This window comes from Apostichopus japonicus, chromosome 19, assembly GCF_037975245.1.
Source record: "Apostichopus japonicus isolate 1M-3 chromosome 19, ASM3797524v1, whole genome shotgun sequence".
Taxonomy (NCBI): domain Eukaryota; kingdom Metazoa; phylum Echinodermata; class Holothuroidea; order Aspidochirotida; family Stichopodidae; genus Apostichopus; species Apostichopus japonicus.
This window is the reverse complement of record NC_092579.1, coordinates 13,127,789-13,147,421: the sequence shown is the minus strand read 5'-3', so window position 1 is coordinate 13,147,421 and position 19,633 is coordinate 13,127,789. Positions and strand designations below refer to the sequence as shown.

The window sequence follows — 19,633 nt, the reverse complement described above, 5'->3', positions numbered from 1 at the left end:
TCAAACACTTTTGTGTGGTGACCCTAATTTTCACCATCATCATCTAGTCGACCCTCCACGGTGGCAGATGTGCCTGCATGGGTTAGGGGTCTACGGGGGGGGGGGGGGCGGGTTGAGAGGGAGGGCGGATTAAGAAACTTGTATATGATTATAAGTGCTTGGTTGCAGAATGGTGTTATATTGTGCAAATTTTACCTTCATCATCTTGTCCAGTGGCAGGTGATGTTCTGGGTTATACAGTTCAGTGTACTGGGTTGTACAACTGTAGAGTTGTACAATTCTGGGTTAGAATTGTACGAAAAGGTTGAATAGGTTTTGTTATGAATAAAAGTGCTTGAATGCAGAGTGGTGTTATATTTGCAATTTATTAGTTGTTTATGTTGCAGATATTTCCCCTTTTTTAAACAACTATCGGCAGTTTCTTTCTTCTTACGAATAATTTTGGCGACCCTCCAACCGTTTTTCATTGAATACCAACTAGGGGCGTATGCAACAAAATAGATTTACCTTATATGCGACGTTGCTATTTTCACGGAATCAACAAAGCGGATGGTTCGATGTCACGTCACCACCTTGGATATGCCTCAGTAAATACTTTGTGTTTACGACCTCGAAAACATTCTGTGCCTTCTTCGCTTAATTCAATACCAAATAAAAAAAAAACCCCAGCATCAATCGTATAACTTGTAACTTCAGTTGATATTGAGCACCGTTTAGCGTTCAATATTCTATACTGGCTCACCTCATAAGCATGTGGTGCAGTTCATCAAGTACTAAATGTCAGTGGATCGTCAAGCAAAAAGATATATGTTTAAAGTATGACTTAAGTCAGAAGTTTAGCCGAAGAAAATATCAAGTTTGAGTGTTCGTAATGTCTCTATCCTCATTTTCAAGATATTCAGCTTTGAAAAAAATAACATCTCTGGAATGTTCCTTTAAAGATTGATGATGACGTGGGCTCCTTAGTGCATACCTAAACGTTAATGTTAGTCAATCGTTTTTTATAAATACTGATAATTCAAATCATATTCTTCTAACTTTAATGAACAAAATGACTCCAGTGTATGACATTCAAAGCTATTTGTCCATGACAAATTATTATAATGCATTGTAACATGTCATTAATTTTGAGACCATAAACATTTTATGTTTTCCTATTGAGCTTTGTGTTACACATGATGGATGAACTGATCTACCGTAATTGTGAATTAGACTAAGAAATCCAGCCACTTTAATTGATGACCTGCATATCATGTTTAAACTGACATTTCTCTAACTTTAAAGTGATCAAGGAACCTGGCCAGGGCTGATAGCAGTGTCTCAGTTTTAGCGGTCTACATCATTATCAAATTTATTTCGTGCTTAGATCGAGCCACCCTTTAAGTGAGACATGAACTTGGGTATAATCGGTCCCTACCATATCAGTAATATATGTACGACTAGAATGTGAAAAGTATGTCAGGCCTACGTCTATGGCAAGCCATGTGGGACAAACACCGCATAATATATCTGCGTATTAATTCGAATATATACGCGTAGTCATTGGAATTTATACGCGTATTAATTGGAACATATACGCGTATATATTATGAGCCAATCATATGCAGGGGCGTATCCAGGATTTTCTAACCCGGGGGGCGCGAATTACTATCTAAGCGGAGCGCCACCATCGGTTGGCGCGGAGCGTACAAGAAAATTTCAGGTTTTGATACCCCCTAGATCACCGGAAATGGCACTTCTCGGGCTTGAAAATGACCAACCAAATGTACACTTTTGCCTGAGAACCAAGTATTTCCCAATATTTTTTTTTTCATCCATAACCTTTTTGAAGATTGTAACCAGTCACACATCATGTTCGACCTCATTGCATGTCCTGTTGATCATTGCTTTTGTAGGTGATTCTACGTCACGGCCCACAATATCCGAAAGCCCCACTTTTCAAAGTTTAAAGCCCATTATTTGTTCAGAATTTGAAAATTCACATTTCTCGTGAAGAAAATCACTTCAAAACATATACATAATGTTGCACAAAATTCAATCTATGGACAACCAATATAGAAAAACCTCCTTCAACCCCTAACAGACCGGTCAAAATTGCTACGAGTAGAGGGAAGTATGATGAAGAATGTTGGTCAGGAAGTTTTCGAAAATTCAGACACAGTTAATTTATTGGTGTAGAAATATTACAACCTCTTATAACGGCAATTATAAAACTTGGTTGAAGGAAATGAAAAATAGCAGATATTTCCGATATCAGATATTTCGAAACCGAACACTACACACATAGGCGTAGGAGGCGGGGCTGCAGCCCCCCCCCCCCCAACCAAACTTGTTCCCCTGAAAATTCGGGCAATATGCTGAGAATAAATGAATAGTTTAAAAATGATCTCCTTGGTAATTAAAATAAAGTTCTAAGCTTGGCAGACTAATTCGCCATTACTACTGTAAAAGAGAGTTTTGACATAATTGGACCTGTATGCTTTTTCTCCATCTACATAAGACATTTCGTTGTTTACATTAGCATCCTGCGGATGACTGCGCAACTTTCACGGACCGTACGGTACACGATGCCATGCGATGTAATGACCTATGCTTGCTTATATGATATTGTATGTATGTATGTATGTATATGTGATCTTCCCGCAAGCAGGAACTCGCGAAAGAAGCCATGGAGGCTTATAGACTCGCAAGCTGACCGAAGCCAATCTCTCGGCACACATCCATTTAACGTCCATGTCGGGAAGTTGTTATTGAACAACACCCTTGCCAGACGACACACCTTGCTGTCGGCGGGGAATCGAACCGGGGATCTCATGACTGGGAGACGCCGGCGTTAACCACTAGGCTATACACTCCGCCTATTGACATTAACATGTTGAACGCGCGCTTTGCGCACGAAAAATTTTGGTTATATTTTTCGGGCAAGTCGTTACAGCCCCCAAATCCAATTGGGCTCCTACGCCTTTGACTACACACATAGACAGTTTTGAGGCTGTTCATTTTTGAACATGCATTTTCATGCTCACTGATATTATGTGATGTCTGCTCTTTGCTTTACAAATTCGAACAGGCGTGTAGCGAGTAATTGCCAAGGGAGGGGCGAAGCCTGTATGCAAACTATCTAAGCGAAGCGCCACCATGAGTTGGCGCGAAGCGTACAAGAAAAATTTTGCCCGAAAATGCCTCCCAGATCGCTGGAAATGACACTTCCCAGGCCTTGTAAGTTGCACCTAAGCATTGTCTATTTTGAAATTACTAGCGATGTCATAAAGAAAATTTGCTCGGGGGGGGGGGGCGGTCGCCCCCTTCCCGAAATGCGTCATGTTCCCGACGACCCCGTCGAGTTCAAGACCAGCCACAGTTGGTTCCATATAGCACAATTGTACAATTGTTTAAGGCGTCCATACACACACGTGTTATGATAGACCATATATAGAGTATTTATATAGATACATTAGTGAGAGAGGGAAAAAAACGTCAAAAATGGAGTTGTTGGTGTAAGGGGTAGGGTGAGGCGCACACCCCCTCCGTAATCCTTGATCTGTCACTGGCTACCCTGTGTATATAATAGGGATCAGCGCTTTAACTATGACTGTTCCTCTTTCTCTTCCCGAAGTCTTGGCTATCTTCTACTCCCTCCTTTTCTCCTTTTTCTCTCTTTTTTCTTTTTCTTTTCCCTTCCTTTCTCTCCTCCTTTTCTTTTTTCCCCCTCCTTTTCCCTTTTTTCTTCTCTTTTTTTCTCTCCTCTTTTTCTTACCCGGGGGGCGCGCGCCCCCAACGCCCCCCCCTGGATACGCACCTGATATGGCTTAAATATATCCGCGTATTAATTCGAATATATCAACATATTAATTCGAATATATACACGTATTAATTCGAAAATATACACGTATTAAATAAAGTACATATGGAGATTAAATCCAATATATGCACGGATTAATTAGAATATACACGAAAAAACAATTCCGCTCTTGCTGTGTACATATACCAACGATAAATGTTTTGGCGGGCTCGCGAGATTGCTTCAAAAAGCGAAACTTTACACATGTACAATTAATACGCGTATATATTCGAATTAATACGCGGATATATTATGCGGTGTTTGTCCCACATGACTTGCCATATACGTCAGAAGGTTTGTGTTATGGATGTACCGTAGTAGCTTACCGTAAATTCTCCTCCATTCACCCACCCTTTCCGCCCAGTGACGGGCACCCCCACCTTTTATCGTCCGTCGGGGGGGGGGGCTCATTCGGGGTACTTTTTACATCCAACGGGGCTAATTAGGCCACTGCTCTATTTTTTTTATTAGGACAACCTTGCGTTTAGCCCTATAGACCTCACTTGTTGTCTAAATATGCCTCGGAATACACCATTTCACCATTCTAATTTTAGAATTCCCCAACCCTTAACCCAGGCTTTGAAAACTTGTACATACAGCTGTAAAGCGCATATGAATATATAGATTTTATAGTCCTTGCGCTATATAAGGAACCATAATAATAATAACAACAAATATTTTTTATTCTCGGCGTTCATCTTCTCTACGGTTGCAGAATATATATAGTTTACTTTACTTTTAAACTTTCCACGAATTGGAGTTGGCGTGCATCGTCAACTTTCGAACAATTGTTTGATTTAATACCCATGGATATCTCAGTTTACTTCCTCGAGGGTCTTTCAAATTGTAGATTCCTGCTGTTCCGTTTCTTATCAGTACAATATCCCCGATGGATTTACTCCTTCTCGTGTTCATCACTGAATTCCGGGCTTGACAATAAGATTACTGAACGGGAAAAAACTTATGAAAACAAACCCTCAATGAAGGGAGTTTTTCATGTGCCCTAAACGAATGAGGTCCCCAACTCGATGTAATAGATCCATCTTAATGTAGCAAAGGTACGCATTCAACTACCAAAACAAAATACAGAAGATTTCATTTCGGGGTTCTTTTGCCGATGCGATAAGTTCACCCTTTCGTAGCCTTTGGTAAAGGATTGGCACATTCCACACATTCCTTTCTAGAGCAAATCCCAGTACGGGCTTAACCCTTAAATCGTGTACTAACTGCAGCGAACTTTTTGTCCTGATAAATCCAATTTATTTGATTTGTGAAGCCACAAGACACCAAAATGATGTCAAATTCGTGACCAATTTGTATGACCTGGGAGCTGGTTGTTATCCTGTTTGCAAATAGGACTTACATGAAGCGTGTGATAATAAAGTTGAAGTTGGGCGTAACAGGTTGGAGCAGGTTATATCGGAACTCTCTGACCATCATTGACTGATATAGTGCTCAGTGTGAGAAGATCCAAGTATGGTAATTAGAGCGAACCTCTGACACCAGCAACAATATTCTTATTTGGGTTTCCGCTATATCACACCCGAATAACTGCACAAATCAAAGCATTTTCAAGAGGATAGTATCCAAATATGAATTTTACGCAGAGCAATTCTTACGTTACTTCTATAATTTCTAGGCCTGTGACAGCTGCTAATATAATATCAGGTGGAAACGCTCAACGTTCAGGTCAGTCGGGTTAGCAGCCTCGGGACAGGCTGACTATATACATAAACAACTAGTCTAACGGCGGACATAAACACGTTTGTGTTGCCAACTTGTATGCAAACTTGTTGCACAGGCTCTGCAGGGAACCGGTAAACTCTATTAGGGAATTACCATCGACGACGGCACGGCGTTTATAGCTCCATTGTTTAACCAAGTTGACTGCAAAATCCTAAGAGATAGTTCAATTTTTTTTTTTTTTTTATTATTTCACTGCGAGCAAGAGGAGTATTTTCTTGTGTTCACTTTTGTCGTCGGGTCAACCTGCAGACAGATCACCGCCCAGGCTGACTTATAAGTTGGCCTCTCTGACCATCATTTTTCTTTTCTTGGGTGGTCGTACATAGTAATGTTGCAGGGGAATGTTATGGTCTAAGCTACAGTACAGTGTAGTACAGTTGAATCGACGGCTCAGTGACGTAAACCCTGTATCCGCGTGGCCAACCTACACATGCGGCAGGGAATTTCCCGGGAGCAGCAGTACCCTAGCTGCTGTATGATGCCCATTATAGTTCCGCATTCTAACTCTTAAAAAGACACCGAGTGCTTTCATACAGCAGCCGACTTGGACCACGCATGTCCTATGGGATAATATTGTGGAATGATATATGAGCCTAAAGATATTTTCAAGCGAATAAGCTTGCGTCAACATTTCAAGCACAAGCACATTTCGCCGAACCACGACATTTTCGATTGTACTAATGATTAACCGAAATCACTAATTTGTCGGACTGTTTCCATGACATTATGAACGATTGTATTAACCTCACTTTTCACGAGACGTACCGCACCGATATTTTTATGAAAGATCGCAATCACCATCCATCGATCATTCATTGTCCAACTGTCTTAAATATATTAATGATGGAATTTGTACATTGTACGCGATAATCAACACAATGCACGGACCGACACATATAGTATCTAACGTGAAGCTATACCATCTGCATATATAGGCAGTCGTTCCCATATTAGAGGTTAAAGTTGGGTCCATGCTATAATCCACCCGGACTTGCTTTTTACCGCATTGATCAGTTTGAGCAGTTCTGTATTCAAGACACCGGGGGATGCCGTTACCGTACATCAGTCAATCAGACTAGACAGGAAATCACTTTGCAATACATTGATAATATTTTGGCGGGATATGATTAGCCGCAATGTTTTCATTGAGCTTTTTGACTGGCTTTCCTAAACCATACATGCTATAACCTTGTTGTGGAATTTGTGTTCACCACTGGGAGGTACCCGTCAAGTCTTTTCGAATTCGTGTCCACTTCACTGACCCGTGAATGTCGTCAATTTCAGTCACTCAGTCTATTCTACCAGGCTTGTGTTTCCGGACAGAAATGAACTGAGAGATCAGTTTATGTGAACGTTTTTAAGTTATTTTGAGAAGTCAGTATTATTTAGAAGCTCTCTTATTCTCACCGTATATAAATACCTCGTTTGGATTTTACAGCTGTGCTAGCTATAGTTTCAGTTTCACGGGGCTCACAGCCGCCGGTAAAACCAATCAGGGATTTATTTATCGATTCAAACAACGCGTGAAGAAGAAGCATTGCAGCCTCCAGCAGTCCAGCTTGAGTTCAAACTTTTTCAGTTCCTTCAAGTGAACCCACCTTAGAGAAGGCTATACAATTCAACCACCGTCTGTGTACCGGTATGCACAACGTGTCGGCCTACGTCAAACACCTCACACACGTTGTTTAATTCTGTTTCAGTGTTTACCCAAGCGCAGCTAGAGTTGGTCACAGAAATGAGCCTATTGATAACTTATTTCCGAGCAAAGCACTATAGTTTATCGTCCCGCCTATTTGGAGTATGTGTCACGAATCGAAGTTTGTACACGATTTGTTAACAACATAAATTGTACTTTGCCATCCGCATTGAGTGTCGATAGGTTTATGGCAATAGTTTGTTTTTATTATATGTATCGGCATTCGGCACGCGGTATGATGCGGAACTTGTAGAATCCTCATTTTCACACTTCAGAATCGCGAATGCCAGGCCGAAAACAAGGGTAAAACTTGATAACTAAAAACAGGATCTTGTTTAGTTGCAATGAAATGATCTGTTTTACTACGATCAGGATACGCATTGTCATTTTTCGTATTCCTAATATTTGTAAAAGCAAAACAAGTTGCTCCAGCCACTCGTGACCGACGGTGTATATAATTTATTGGATCAAATAATTGCTGGCCATTGATGGATGAAGCTTACTTAATATACCCACGGTATATCGGAATTTTAATTTGGAGATTAAGCTAAGACTTTGCGAGCTCGGTATATAGTTGTGTCATCTTTTCATCAGTTTACATGTTGTGAACTTTTACCAGAATCATGTTATGTCGATGGGAACGAGTGCTGTGAGCAAATGTGACGTCATTGATGTGAAGGTATACCGTAACTATAGTTTGTGAATTGATCATTCATTTGGTATCCGACACAATGGGTAATACTACGAATAAATATACCACATTTGATCGGATTCTTACGAAATGTAACGTCGGGGATTTGTTGGAAATAAAGTACCCAGACTCCACGTTCAATCATTGGGCAGTTTATATCGGAACCGGTTACGTCATACACGTGCGTCATCCGTGGACAAAGAAAGAACACCTTAGCGTTGTGGCGGGAAATAAACTAGTTCGAATTAACAACGACAAACATTTAGTTATGAATTATCCTCCTCTGGATCCGAACGAAATCGTATCGACGGCTGAAGATCAGATCGGAATCGACTGGTACAACGTCCAATTTTACGGCTGCGAAATGTTCGCTATCCGTTGTCGATACGGTGTTAAAGTAAACCTTGCTGATTATTATAATAATTTTGACACCGAGTTTGACGTAAGCAGTAAAGTGACGTCACTTGTAAACCCAGTGGTAATGTATGGCCACCAACAGCATGAAAACTACTAGTGTACGTTAGAAAAAGTGTTGGAATAGACGAAGCCGTTAGCTCTACAATTTCTCTGTCATGACATCATTTCCATGAGTGGGATAGTGACGTGCACGTTGCCATAGGGATGTGATGATTATGTGGTCCTAAGACTCAGACGGTTGGCAACTGAAGGAGCATAGAGCCAGCTTTTAAATAAAATATTCATTTGCTTACGGTTACTTACGTTTACGGGAGGTGGGAGAGGGTGCTGTTATATTTGTAGGGACACGGTATTGTTCTAAGCTCATCTTTTGGGTTATGGTATGATGGCGGGAGTTGGGGGGGGGGGAGGGGGTGGTATGGATGTCGAAAGTCAAACGATTTAAGTTATAATTGTCTCATGCACTGTTCTGACACTTTCATTAAATTACTATAATCTCTTCCTGCCATAAATGTGACGTAAGACCGGAACACATTATGAAGTTCATCCGTCCTGGTTAAAGTTTACATTAAGTTCTTTTTTAAGTTAAATTTATGATAGTAATCATGAGCTGGTCAATTATACATCTTACTGTTAAAGAAAAACAACGTTTGATGATCTGGTTTGTTCATAGTATGATTACAGCCGAAACTTCTTGCCTCATAGAAACGAGAATATGTATCACGTGACATTATACTGAGTCACAGCATGCCAAATCTAATATCAATTCTTTGTTGTGAACCAAATATATGTTTATACACGGTCACTGTATATATATAATAGCATCCATGTATAGTCTACTTTATTGTGCATATATAGCCATAGCAAAATTATATACTCAAATCACAATGTAGGTCATCGGCTTTGTGACGTCATGATAAGATCGATCAGAGAGTTCATGTAAGGTCACCATCTATCAATCTAGCGGAGTGTATAGCCTAGTGGTTAACGCCGGCGTCTCCCAGTCATGAGATCCCCGGTTCGATTCCCCGCCGACAGCAATGTGTGTCGTCTGGCAAGGGTGTTGTTCAATAACAACTTCCCGACATGGACGTTAAATGGATGTGTGCCGAGAGATTGGCTTCGGTCAGCTTGCGAGTCTACAAGCCTCCATGGCTTCTTTCGCGAGTTCCTGCTTGCGGGAAGATCACATATGCATACATACATCTACGGTTCAGTTATCAGACTCACAGACATTATTGATTCATCGCAATATCGTTATCTCTCCAAATTGAGGTTTATCACATTCATACCAGGGTACTGAATTTTTAAACTTAAATAACGGTATTTAAAACCATTTTTGAGATACAAAATTTAGCATGCATGCTAACTGGCTGGGTAGTCCTGGTTGGGGGTGAGGGGGGGGGGCTGTAATACAGACGGCTTTTTTTGTGTAAAGTCTCCACCGCGGAAGCATGAGCTGTTGTAAAGATGCTAATTATTTCAAATGATAAATACAAAATGATGTACACAGTTGAAAGCAGTAGCGAGGGCCACATCACCGCCGAGTGTTAGTTTGTATTTATAATGTGAAAATCATTATCCAAGAGTGAGAAGATGGATGCAATTTGCTACATTATGTTACATCAAATGGTTTGATCTTCATGTAACTGACGAGACCATATATGCCGACATAAGGGTATAGCCTATTCCAACAATGCTAGGCGTCGGCCGGGTGGGTTCATACAATTTATGCACAAACTATAAGCAACCAAAGTATGGTGAAAGAGACCAATTGCTATCGGTAAAAAAAGACATAGATTCCCTTCTAATGATGTCGAATTTATTGAGCATTTCCGTATATAATATACGCCTTGGCTGTTGCGGTGTTTGTTTGGTTTTCATTTCTTTATAATGAGAAAGACATAAAAGTAGTCAGTTTTATGGCAAAGACGTCCGAGGCCATTAACTGGCTCAAAGACAGATAATGGTATAACATTGTCTTCAACATAAGAACGACAAAAGTTAGCAATCTATGTTGACAACACACAAACAAGAACCTTCCACATGTCCCCCCCCCCCCCCTAATATTTGACTTCGGTTTCCTGTAGCAGTTTGGCGGATTTGTATAATTGTGTGACGTATCAGAGCACGAAACTGCAGTAGGACCATAACAGTCGCACAGAACACAATACTTATGCCTCGCAGGTTTGCATGTATAATGTTTATATATGTTAGGCTATACCCTTGGAATATATTAATTTTCAGCTCAATGTTATCGCCTGCGGTATATTTTGCTTCCATATTTCGAAGTAACAGTCTCCTGTACAGAAATGGACGTCTTTGATTCAGATTTGAAACTAAATTGATATAAGCGAGATACAAGTTGGATTGAAGCTTATATAGGTCGCAATCAGATATGGAGTCGAAAGATTTGTTATTGAAACCTGAATTGTCTGCTGCAGGCCATCATAGCAAAATGTGTTTTAAGAATAAAAGATTGTGTCGCCATGGTAACGAAGGTGACATTTCCTTCTGCTTGAATAATAATTACCCAAATGTTACTTGTCATGATGACATAAAATACATCTGAAATGTCATCAACATATATTTGCACCGTAATTTCCGGCTAAAGCTTCCCTTATTTATATACTTGAAGATTGAAATAACTTCACAAAATCACATGTGTCATTATACGAGCAAGAGATATTAACTTATTCGGGAAATATTGTAACAAGACAAACATTCTCGCATCTGGGATCATATAACTGTTATAGGCTTCAGTAGAGTAATTCTATACGACATCATATAAAACTATACGGATGTAACATATGGCTATGTGCGATGTAAGTGGCTTTGAAACTCTCTTTGTTCACCCACTATAAAGACCGTACTGCACCGGCAAAAAAAGCATGGATCATCACACTCAAGTGATACAATTCCTAATAAAACACGTTTGCAGCCGAGAGAACAGATGAATGTTTGATTATCAGGCTGATTCATGGTCACTCTGGTTCTTGCAAAGTATATAACACTGGATATGAAATTCAAATGTTATTACCCTGTCGGTATGAGAAAGCATCTATAGTTGAAAACTTCTCTATGCGTTTCCCACTCCCTCGCCATCCTAACTTAAGATCCCCTCCGCATGAACGACTGCATGACCTCTCCTGTATAGATTACGCATGGAATTAATTTTGATATAATGTACGTGTTGACCGTTCAAAAGCACTGCTACCAGTTCAATGTGTATTTCTATATCACTTTTAACTGTTGAGAAATTAACAACTACACACACCAAAGAGAATAACCATGCGTGTAGGCTTTTTGTTTTGACCTAATTTAAAGTCTTTTAGTCGCCTCAGAATGTACCATTTGACGTGTAAATTTGTGATACTTTTATGGGAGAAGACCCCGGCCCAGACCCCTACACGGGAGTCGGTTTCAGTAGCCCCAGGGCCACACCCCCTCCTCAGGTAGGATCCAGGATTTAAGAATGAAGGGGTGTGGCCCTATGGCTGTTAAATGTGGCTCCCATGTAGGGATTTTTTTTTTTTGGGGGGGTCCTACCTGGAAATAGATATTTTAGCAGGGAAATGGTACATTCAGAGGCATTATCAGGCTATTAACTAGATCTATAATTAGTTCTACACGCAACGTTGTGTCATTTTTTTGTGGGGGTTGAAAAAGGGGGGGGGGGTTAGGTATAACTGCCACCCGCCCTATCCTATGAAGTCTGGATCTACTCAACACACCTTACCCTATTTTGTTACTATTAAGTATATTAGATAAAATATACTCGACGAAAAACATTTGTTTGCATTAGCATTCCGTAGTCTATACCAAATTGCGGGAGTTCTGGGAAGTATCAACAGTTAGGGATATATTGGGGAAGTTCCCCTCACACCTGTTCAAGATAATGTTAAGATTATCAAGCAAATAGTCGTTGTGTACAAGGGCGTAGGGACCGGGGGGGCTGGGGGGGCGCCAGCCCCCCAGTGAAAAATATGGGGGGGGCGGAAGTATCGTTCCGCCCCCCCGCTCCGCAAGTCAGAAAACCCCTTTTTCATTTCCAAATGAGAAAAAAATCTCATTTGAAGCACCAAATTGCATCTAAGGCCAGGTGAAAATGCAAAATTCTTTACAAAATGGAGTGGGTGTTGAAGTGTGCTATATTGCACCAAATTGCATCTGAGGCCACCTGGAAATGCAAAAAAATTCCAAAGGGGAGGGGGACACCCCCTCCCCTTAGACCCCTCCCCCAGGCCGGCCATCAGTCTTCAGCCCCCCCACTCAAAAGTACCTTCCTACGCCACTGGTTGTGTACTTTGTGATAATGGTATGCACCATACCGCTGGCAAAATAGCATCCGGGTACGCTCATTAAGAAAAAGGTTGGGGGGGGTTCTCTGCTTCCAAGTTAGTATGCCGTGTACAACTTACATGAAATATATTTGCCAGTGTGCATCCATGACATCACACCTGTTTGCTTCAAGTTCACTCCTAGACTAAATGCCCTGTCAACTTCAACTACTGTTTTCTCCAAAACACTATGGAGAAACTTCATGCAACTTCCCACCAGGTTACTTAGGTTTAATTTGTGTTGTCACAGGTTAAGATAAAATGTCTGGCTAGTGGCTTATTATATAACACATATTGTATGGGCCAGTATGATGTCCAATCAAATCCGGCGCTGTTTTTAATCTTTATTATTTATCTTTTATTTTATCTTTAACATCTGTTTGGATCTATTTCCTATCCCCAAACCGATCAAAGGGACAAGCTGTGGCACCACCACATTGGATGACAGGACTAAGTGGACTAATTTCTAAATAGGAGACGACAAAATTCTTAGACAACAATTATATGTATAAAGCAAACAAAAGAAGATACAAAATTACACTACACTACTTTTATTTAATATCACAAAAGCTCTGGAACAACTGAAGGAAAAATCATATACAGAAATACTTAAAGAGTCGCAAAATATTATAAATGTGTTAACCCATGAACATTTGCCCCCATTTCTTCAGAAGATAAATAAATTGATTTTAAGAACCGATATTTCTACGAAATCTTTATCAATAAACTTGCTGTTTTGTTTGAAGTTTTTGTTGTTGTAATGTATTGATTTTGTTACTTCATTGTATTATTTCTTTGTGTGTATTGTTTCTTTGTGTGTATTATTTCTGTGTGTATTGTTTCTCTGTGTGTATTGTTTCTTTGTGTGTATTGTTTCTTTGTGTGTATTGTTTCTTTGTGTGTATTATTTCTGTGTGTATTGTTTCTCTGTGTGTATTGTTTCTCTGTGTGTATTGTTTCTCTGTGTGTATTGTTTCTCTGTGTGTATTGTTTCTTTGTGTGTATTGTTTCTTTGTGTGTATTGTTTCTTTGTGTGTATTGTTTCTTTGTGTGTATTGTTTCTGTGTGTGTATTGTTTCTTTGTGTGACATTCATTCCTTGCACTAAGAAAGAGAAAACTCATTTCCAAGAGGGGCACCCTGCACCCAATATTGATACAAGCTATACCATGCAGATTCACCCTTTTTTGAAACGTAAAAATTTGCCCTAACAGAAACAGACAAACATTTTGCGAGGAATTCTATCTCTACCAACACCATATATCTAAACATCAAAACGAAAAAGAAAATGTATTTACAGAATGATCTCAAACTTTTGGAGTGCAATGCTACACAACTTTCAAAATTACTTGGTTATGTATGCTTAGAAAGATATCCAAGAAAAATCAACAAGAATAACAACTAGTAAGGCAATTTTCACTACACTTGACACAACATTTTAGGAAATGATGGTAGATGAGGTTGATGTGAACTGTCCAACAAAAGATGTTAATTGAGGCATTTCAGTGGAATAGCTGTTAACTACTGCTGTTATTACAACTGAAGATGACTGAAAAACTCTTGTTTGTATATGGATAGTGTGGTATGAAAAATAATAATTCAACATCAATATAATTCTTGAACATTGCCTTAGGAATGATATTAATATTCAAACTTGGTTTGGATGGTTTAGCATCATTTGAAGTCAACTGTTTCCATTTTGATTCCTAATTAGCTACATTTTATGCTGACCATTTTTTTTCTCTCAATTTTTTTAAAGATTACTTACTAGTTCACATAGTGAAACTTGCTGCAAAACTCGATTAACAATGACTTTTCAAAGTGGAGCCTCCCTGGAAACTAAAGTTTCCAGACAAAATTTGGCTTTTTGTTAGGTATTATATACTCTTATTCTCACTAAGTGGCTGGATGCTTTACAGTATCATTAACTGCATCTAGGATGGTTACATAAATGCTAATTTATGACTCCATCAATTCAGGTTGATCCTTGAATGTTTTATTTAAAAAAAAAAATTCTTTAAACCTTAAAAGTACACAGAAATGGTCTACTTCCTTCCAAATCCATCTACCTGAAATGTACAATACTGATTGAACTATCAATGTCCCTTTACCTATATAACTTGACATCTTGCTTAAGTACAGCGATTTTATGAATTAGCTCTTCTTCTTCTTGACAATCCTCTACATGTCAACCGACAAGGCCGGCTAAATCCATGCACTACAATAACACTAATCATCAAAAGTCATTGCATGGATTTTCACAATATTCAGTGAAAACACATACTTCCAACTCGAACAAGATCTCATCTCCACAAACAGCCTTTTCTGCTGCAGAGTGACAAACCCAAATCCCTCCTCCCCCCCTTCGGATGGAGTGATGGGGGCACAGTGTCTTCTGTTATAACTATAACTTTACGATGATCACAAAAAGTTACGGTGACTGGAGGATTTGAATTTGACCTTTGACCTTACAGATCTCTTGTAAGAGGTCCTTCAGATAGTGAATTTCTTGTTCAAGGGAGCTGACTTTGCCTTTAAGTTCCCCATTGGCCTTCTCTAGGACTTCCATCTCAGAGGACAGACAATCACTTTCCTTCTTCTTCTTCTGCCTGTACCTTGTCGCTGCTTCCTTGTTTTGGCCTTTCTTCCTCTCTCTCCTCTCCTTCGTTACCCCTTTCGACTTGGACTTGCCTCTGCCGACTTTCGACGCTGATTTTTCTTTTCTTTGAAGGTCACTCTGCATCTGGTTTGCAGTCTCCTCTAACATTTTGAGGTCTCCTTCTGCTGGCAAGGGCAGATCCATGGGAAGCACGTCTGCGAGTTGCAAGAAAACGTCGGCGTCTTTGCAAGTGTTGAGGAGTAACTCCAGACTTACAGGGTCTTCTGTACCGAGATCCGTTTCCCGAAGGGAATCGCCTTCCGAGGTCTCACTTCCCATGGAATATGGGCTGGATGGCATGGTGGAGACACTGCTGTTAACTCCAGAACCCCCACTTCCGATAGAACTTCCCGGAGAAGACGCCATGAATGGCTCTTCGTCGAGGCAAGTCTTCGGGAGGAAGAAATCTGACATGTTGGATTCATCCGCCTCAAAGGTATTTAGAAGTTCATTGGCAGGTGACATTCTGTCCATTTCAAGTTCATTCATTTGGTTTGCAGAATTACCTGCGAAAACATCCAGCCAATTACTGACATCTACTTTCTCTGACATCCAGTCAGGGAGTGGGTCATTCTGATCACCTGAAGACACAAACAAAACCAGAATATTGTTATCTTATTAAATTCGGACCATTATGCAACTCTGTTGAATCACAATGCTGAGATTGAAATAACTGTTCCAAAGGTACCCATCAAATTTCAATCCCACATAAGCCAGAGCCACTCTCCCCTACCCCACAACACCTGCCAAATTTGTCAAATAATTTAATACAGGATGTGAAGTAGACACAAAGTGACACACTAAGCCCCAAACACAGAACTTAGTCCACAACCTTTTGTGAAAAACCAATATAGACAACACTTTCATATCCCCCTCACTCACCCCCCCCCCCCCAATTATGTCATCTTTTCTTCTGCCAAGTTTACTTAAAAGAAAGAAGCCTATCTAGGTAGATACAAATGTCAGGAAAGGACCCATAGGGTGGTTCCTGTGATTGTCAACAAGAATATAACTTCAAACTTAAACACAAACCTGCAGTGAGATATGAGGATTTTTGGTCCTGCTTGCAGGCGACCAGGGCATCCATAAGCTGGATGGTAGTATCCAGGGAGGCTCCATCCTGGAATTCATTCTTAGGGAGGAGGTCATTAGACCAAATTGAGAGGTCGTCCCCTACGAGGGACGACGGAAATGTGATGGTCTCCATTGAAGTCATCATGTTGCTGTTGTAACTCATCTAAAGACTCTTCAAATAAATCAACTGGTTTTGATGATGGTTCCACGAAATCATATGCTGCTAAGGCAAGCCGAGTGTATTGGGATTTGTAGGTCCTGAAGGAATAGAAAGGAGTAACATTTTAACATACTGTAAGTTTATATTTGAAAACATGTTTTGCAAAATGCAACTCAATAGACCAATAACCATCATAGTTTCAACTAACATCCATGGCTAACTCTTGGTAAGAATGTGGTGCAACAACTGAAAAGCCAGCACAGAACATCCATCAGCTTGCACAGGACAAACATATGCTTCCCTACTTAGCATGTTGGTACAAACATGGCTATGAGCAAAACATACATTGGTATGGTAATCATGACAGTAACTAGGTTTGCACATTTTGGAGCCAAGTACCTGCAACTCCAGGAGTTTCACTTCTCAATTATTTGCATACAAATCATAAAGTATGTACCTGCTGATGTGGTGAGGCTTGTGACATAGTTATTCAATAGGAGGGTATTCATTTGCATTCACATGACATGGGTATCATTTCATAAAGAGTGTCAAACTTATGAAGTTTTGAAGGGCATTTGATGTCCATCTATGCATGATTTTTTGCAGGAATCTTCTGTTTTCTAGACTATAGGATAGATTACATTTTTCCAAGGTGCTGATGCCTAGGCTATATTATTGCATTTGTGATGCAATTTTAACATTGTGTGAATTGTTTTACTATCCTGGATGCACTAATTTTGATGAAACTAGGCCTAGGCCTAAGTCTAGAACTGTTGTACCACTCATGACATGTCCCAGCTTTACCCTTATTCATTAATTCCTAGGTTTTGTATGCCATGTCGTGCCCAATACAATATGCTGTTGAACATTACGTACGTGTATCCATCAAAGTTCCATAACAGATCACACTTCCCAAAACTTGAGAAAATCAGGGATTTATTTTTTCGAATATGCCTAGACCAAACACTCGTTCACATTCGTTACAAAGGGAGAAATAACTTGTGATTAATAAAATGAGTAATTTTGTCAAACAATCCAACTATTTATTAGTAAATTGTAATTCAATTTCGAACATATGTTTGAAAACCGTGACCTAAATAGCCTAACGAACTAATATTTAACATTAGGCGTATTGCGTAGTTAGTCATACGCTAACAACCTCACTTCCTCAATGAAGTTTAGGATAAAATTATTCCCCCAAAAAACTTACGCCATGGTTAATATGTTGCCGGGCACAATCCGCGTTGGAATTGCACAGAGTTGGGTTGCCGTTTTGCTATAAAAGCGCCATGATTAGCGTTAAATCAGGTTTTCCTTCGGTGCGGTGAGTTTCTCTTCTTTTCAGCATGATTATGTAAAAGGCAATGTTGAAAGTTTGCGATAGTACAATATATGTATAATTGTACGTACAATCTATGTTTATACTGTGTGTTATGTACATAAACACACGTACGTATGCACTTTTCGCGCGACTGAGGTAGTGATCACCGGCGGATTATTCTTTCACAACGAACCCATCTGTTTCTCTCGCGATGAAATTTCTTTCATAAAATCTGAACGGGAACCTTCTAAAAAATGTTATGATACTCTTTGTTGCTAGGGGGGAAATGAACCGAAATTATTTCTATTGGTGCCACATCTTGGAGAAGTATAACTTTGTTTTTACGCGGAGAAACATTAACAAAATGAATAATTCGGCTCTTTGTACATCGCATTTAGGTATTGCATCAGCCACGAAGTTTAACGTCATCTGTTCTATTGTCAGATTCTTGCGTATTGAAAGGGACTTTGAAGAAGACCACATCCTCGGTTCGTAACGAAACAAACTTCCCCACATTGAAAATACAAGTTCATGGAGTTCAACAGTAGTTTTATAATACAACGTGCAAGCCGGGTACCATCTCTATCGGATGGAGATTAACACACTTTGTCGAAAAAGGAAAGGCAGAATGAGAGGAAGGGAAAGACACAGGGCCTAGATAGGAACAATAAGTGGGCACAGCAAAATATGGGATATATAGTAGCAGTGGCGTAGGAAGGTACTTTTGAGTGGGGGGGGGGGGGGGGCTGAAGACTGATGGCCGGCCTGGGGGAGGGGTCTAAGGTGAGGGGGTGTCCCCTCCCCTTTGGAATTTTTTGGCATTTCCAGGTGGCCTCAGATGCAATTTGGTGCAATGTAGCATACTTCAACACCCACTCCATTTTGTAAATAATTTTGCATTTTCACCTGGCCTTAGATGCAATTTGGTGCTCCAAATGAGATTGTTTTCTCATTTGGAAATGAAAAAGGGGTTTTCTGACTTGCGAAACGCGGAATGATACTTCCGCCCCTCCATATTTTTGTCTGAGGGGCTGGCGCCCCCACCCCCCCCCCGGTTCCTACGCCCTTGTATAGTAGATTTCCGAACATTTTATCTGGTGAGCCAGTCTGTCCTCCCTGCTAAGGAATCTGAAAAGTGCCATACATAAAAGTTCTGGACTTGTCATTAAAATATTAAAAGCTTTCAGATGGAAGTGATTTGGGGGAGTTTTCCATCACGAGAGTCTCATCACATAACGAAATGACGATGGTTGAGTATTGTTTCAATCCTAATATTCTTTTTTGCCAAAGAGTGACTGTCAAGATGGGGAAAAGGGTAAAAATAGGAGAGACAAACAAAGACAAAGAAATCAATACAAAAAAAACATTTTTTCCGTTTGTTTTTGTGTTCAATGTTGAAGACTAATTGGAATATTTCTCCTACCTAGTTTATAATACAAGATGTTTTTTTTATTAATACAAGGTTACAGTTTTTTTTTGCATTAAGTGTTGTCTTTTTTGTTTGTTTCTTCTTCTTCTTCTTCTCCTTCTAATTCTTCTTCTTTACAGTTCATCGTTTAACGCTTCCCTATACAATGCTGGAAAATCAATTTGAAAACAATTTCGCCATTTTGGAGAAAGTGAGGAAAAAGCAAAAGCCAAAAAAAAAAAATGACATTTAAAACCTAATAATTAATTATGAATGGTATA

At 39.8% G+C, this 19,633-nt stretch overlaps 2 protein-coding genes across 2 annotated transcripts; one reads left to right on the top strand and one right to left on the bottom strand.

Moving 5' to 3' along the window:
* Positions 1-5,836: 5,836 nt before the first annotated feature.
* LOC139960625 (phospholipase A and acyltransferase 2-like) lies at positions 5,837-13,853 on the top strand. Its single transcript, XM_071959144.1, has one exon. The coding sequence runs from the start codon at positions 8,015-8,017 to the stop codon at positions 8,486-8,488; it is 474 nt and encodes a 157-aa protein (XP_071815245.1). The 5' UTR covers positions 5,837-8,014; the 3' UTR covers positions 8,489-13,853.
* Positions 13,798-18,012, bottom strand: LOC139960624 (uncharacterized). The gene is made up of 3 exons (XM_071959143.1): positions 17,834-18,012; positions 16,422-16,721; positions 13,798-15,970 (listed from the first exon to the last, which is right to left on the bottom strand). The coding sequence occupies exons 2-3, from the start codon at positions 16,624-16,626 to the stop codon at positions 15,162-15,164; spliced, it is 1,014 nt and encodes a 337-aa protein (XP_071815244.1). The 5' UTR covers positions 16,627-16,721; positions 17,834-18,012; the 3' UTR covers positions 13,798-15,161.
* Between the last annotated feature and the right edge of the window lie 1,621 nt (positions 18,013-19,633).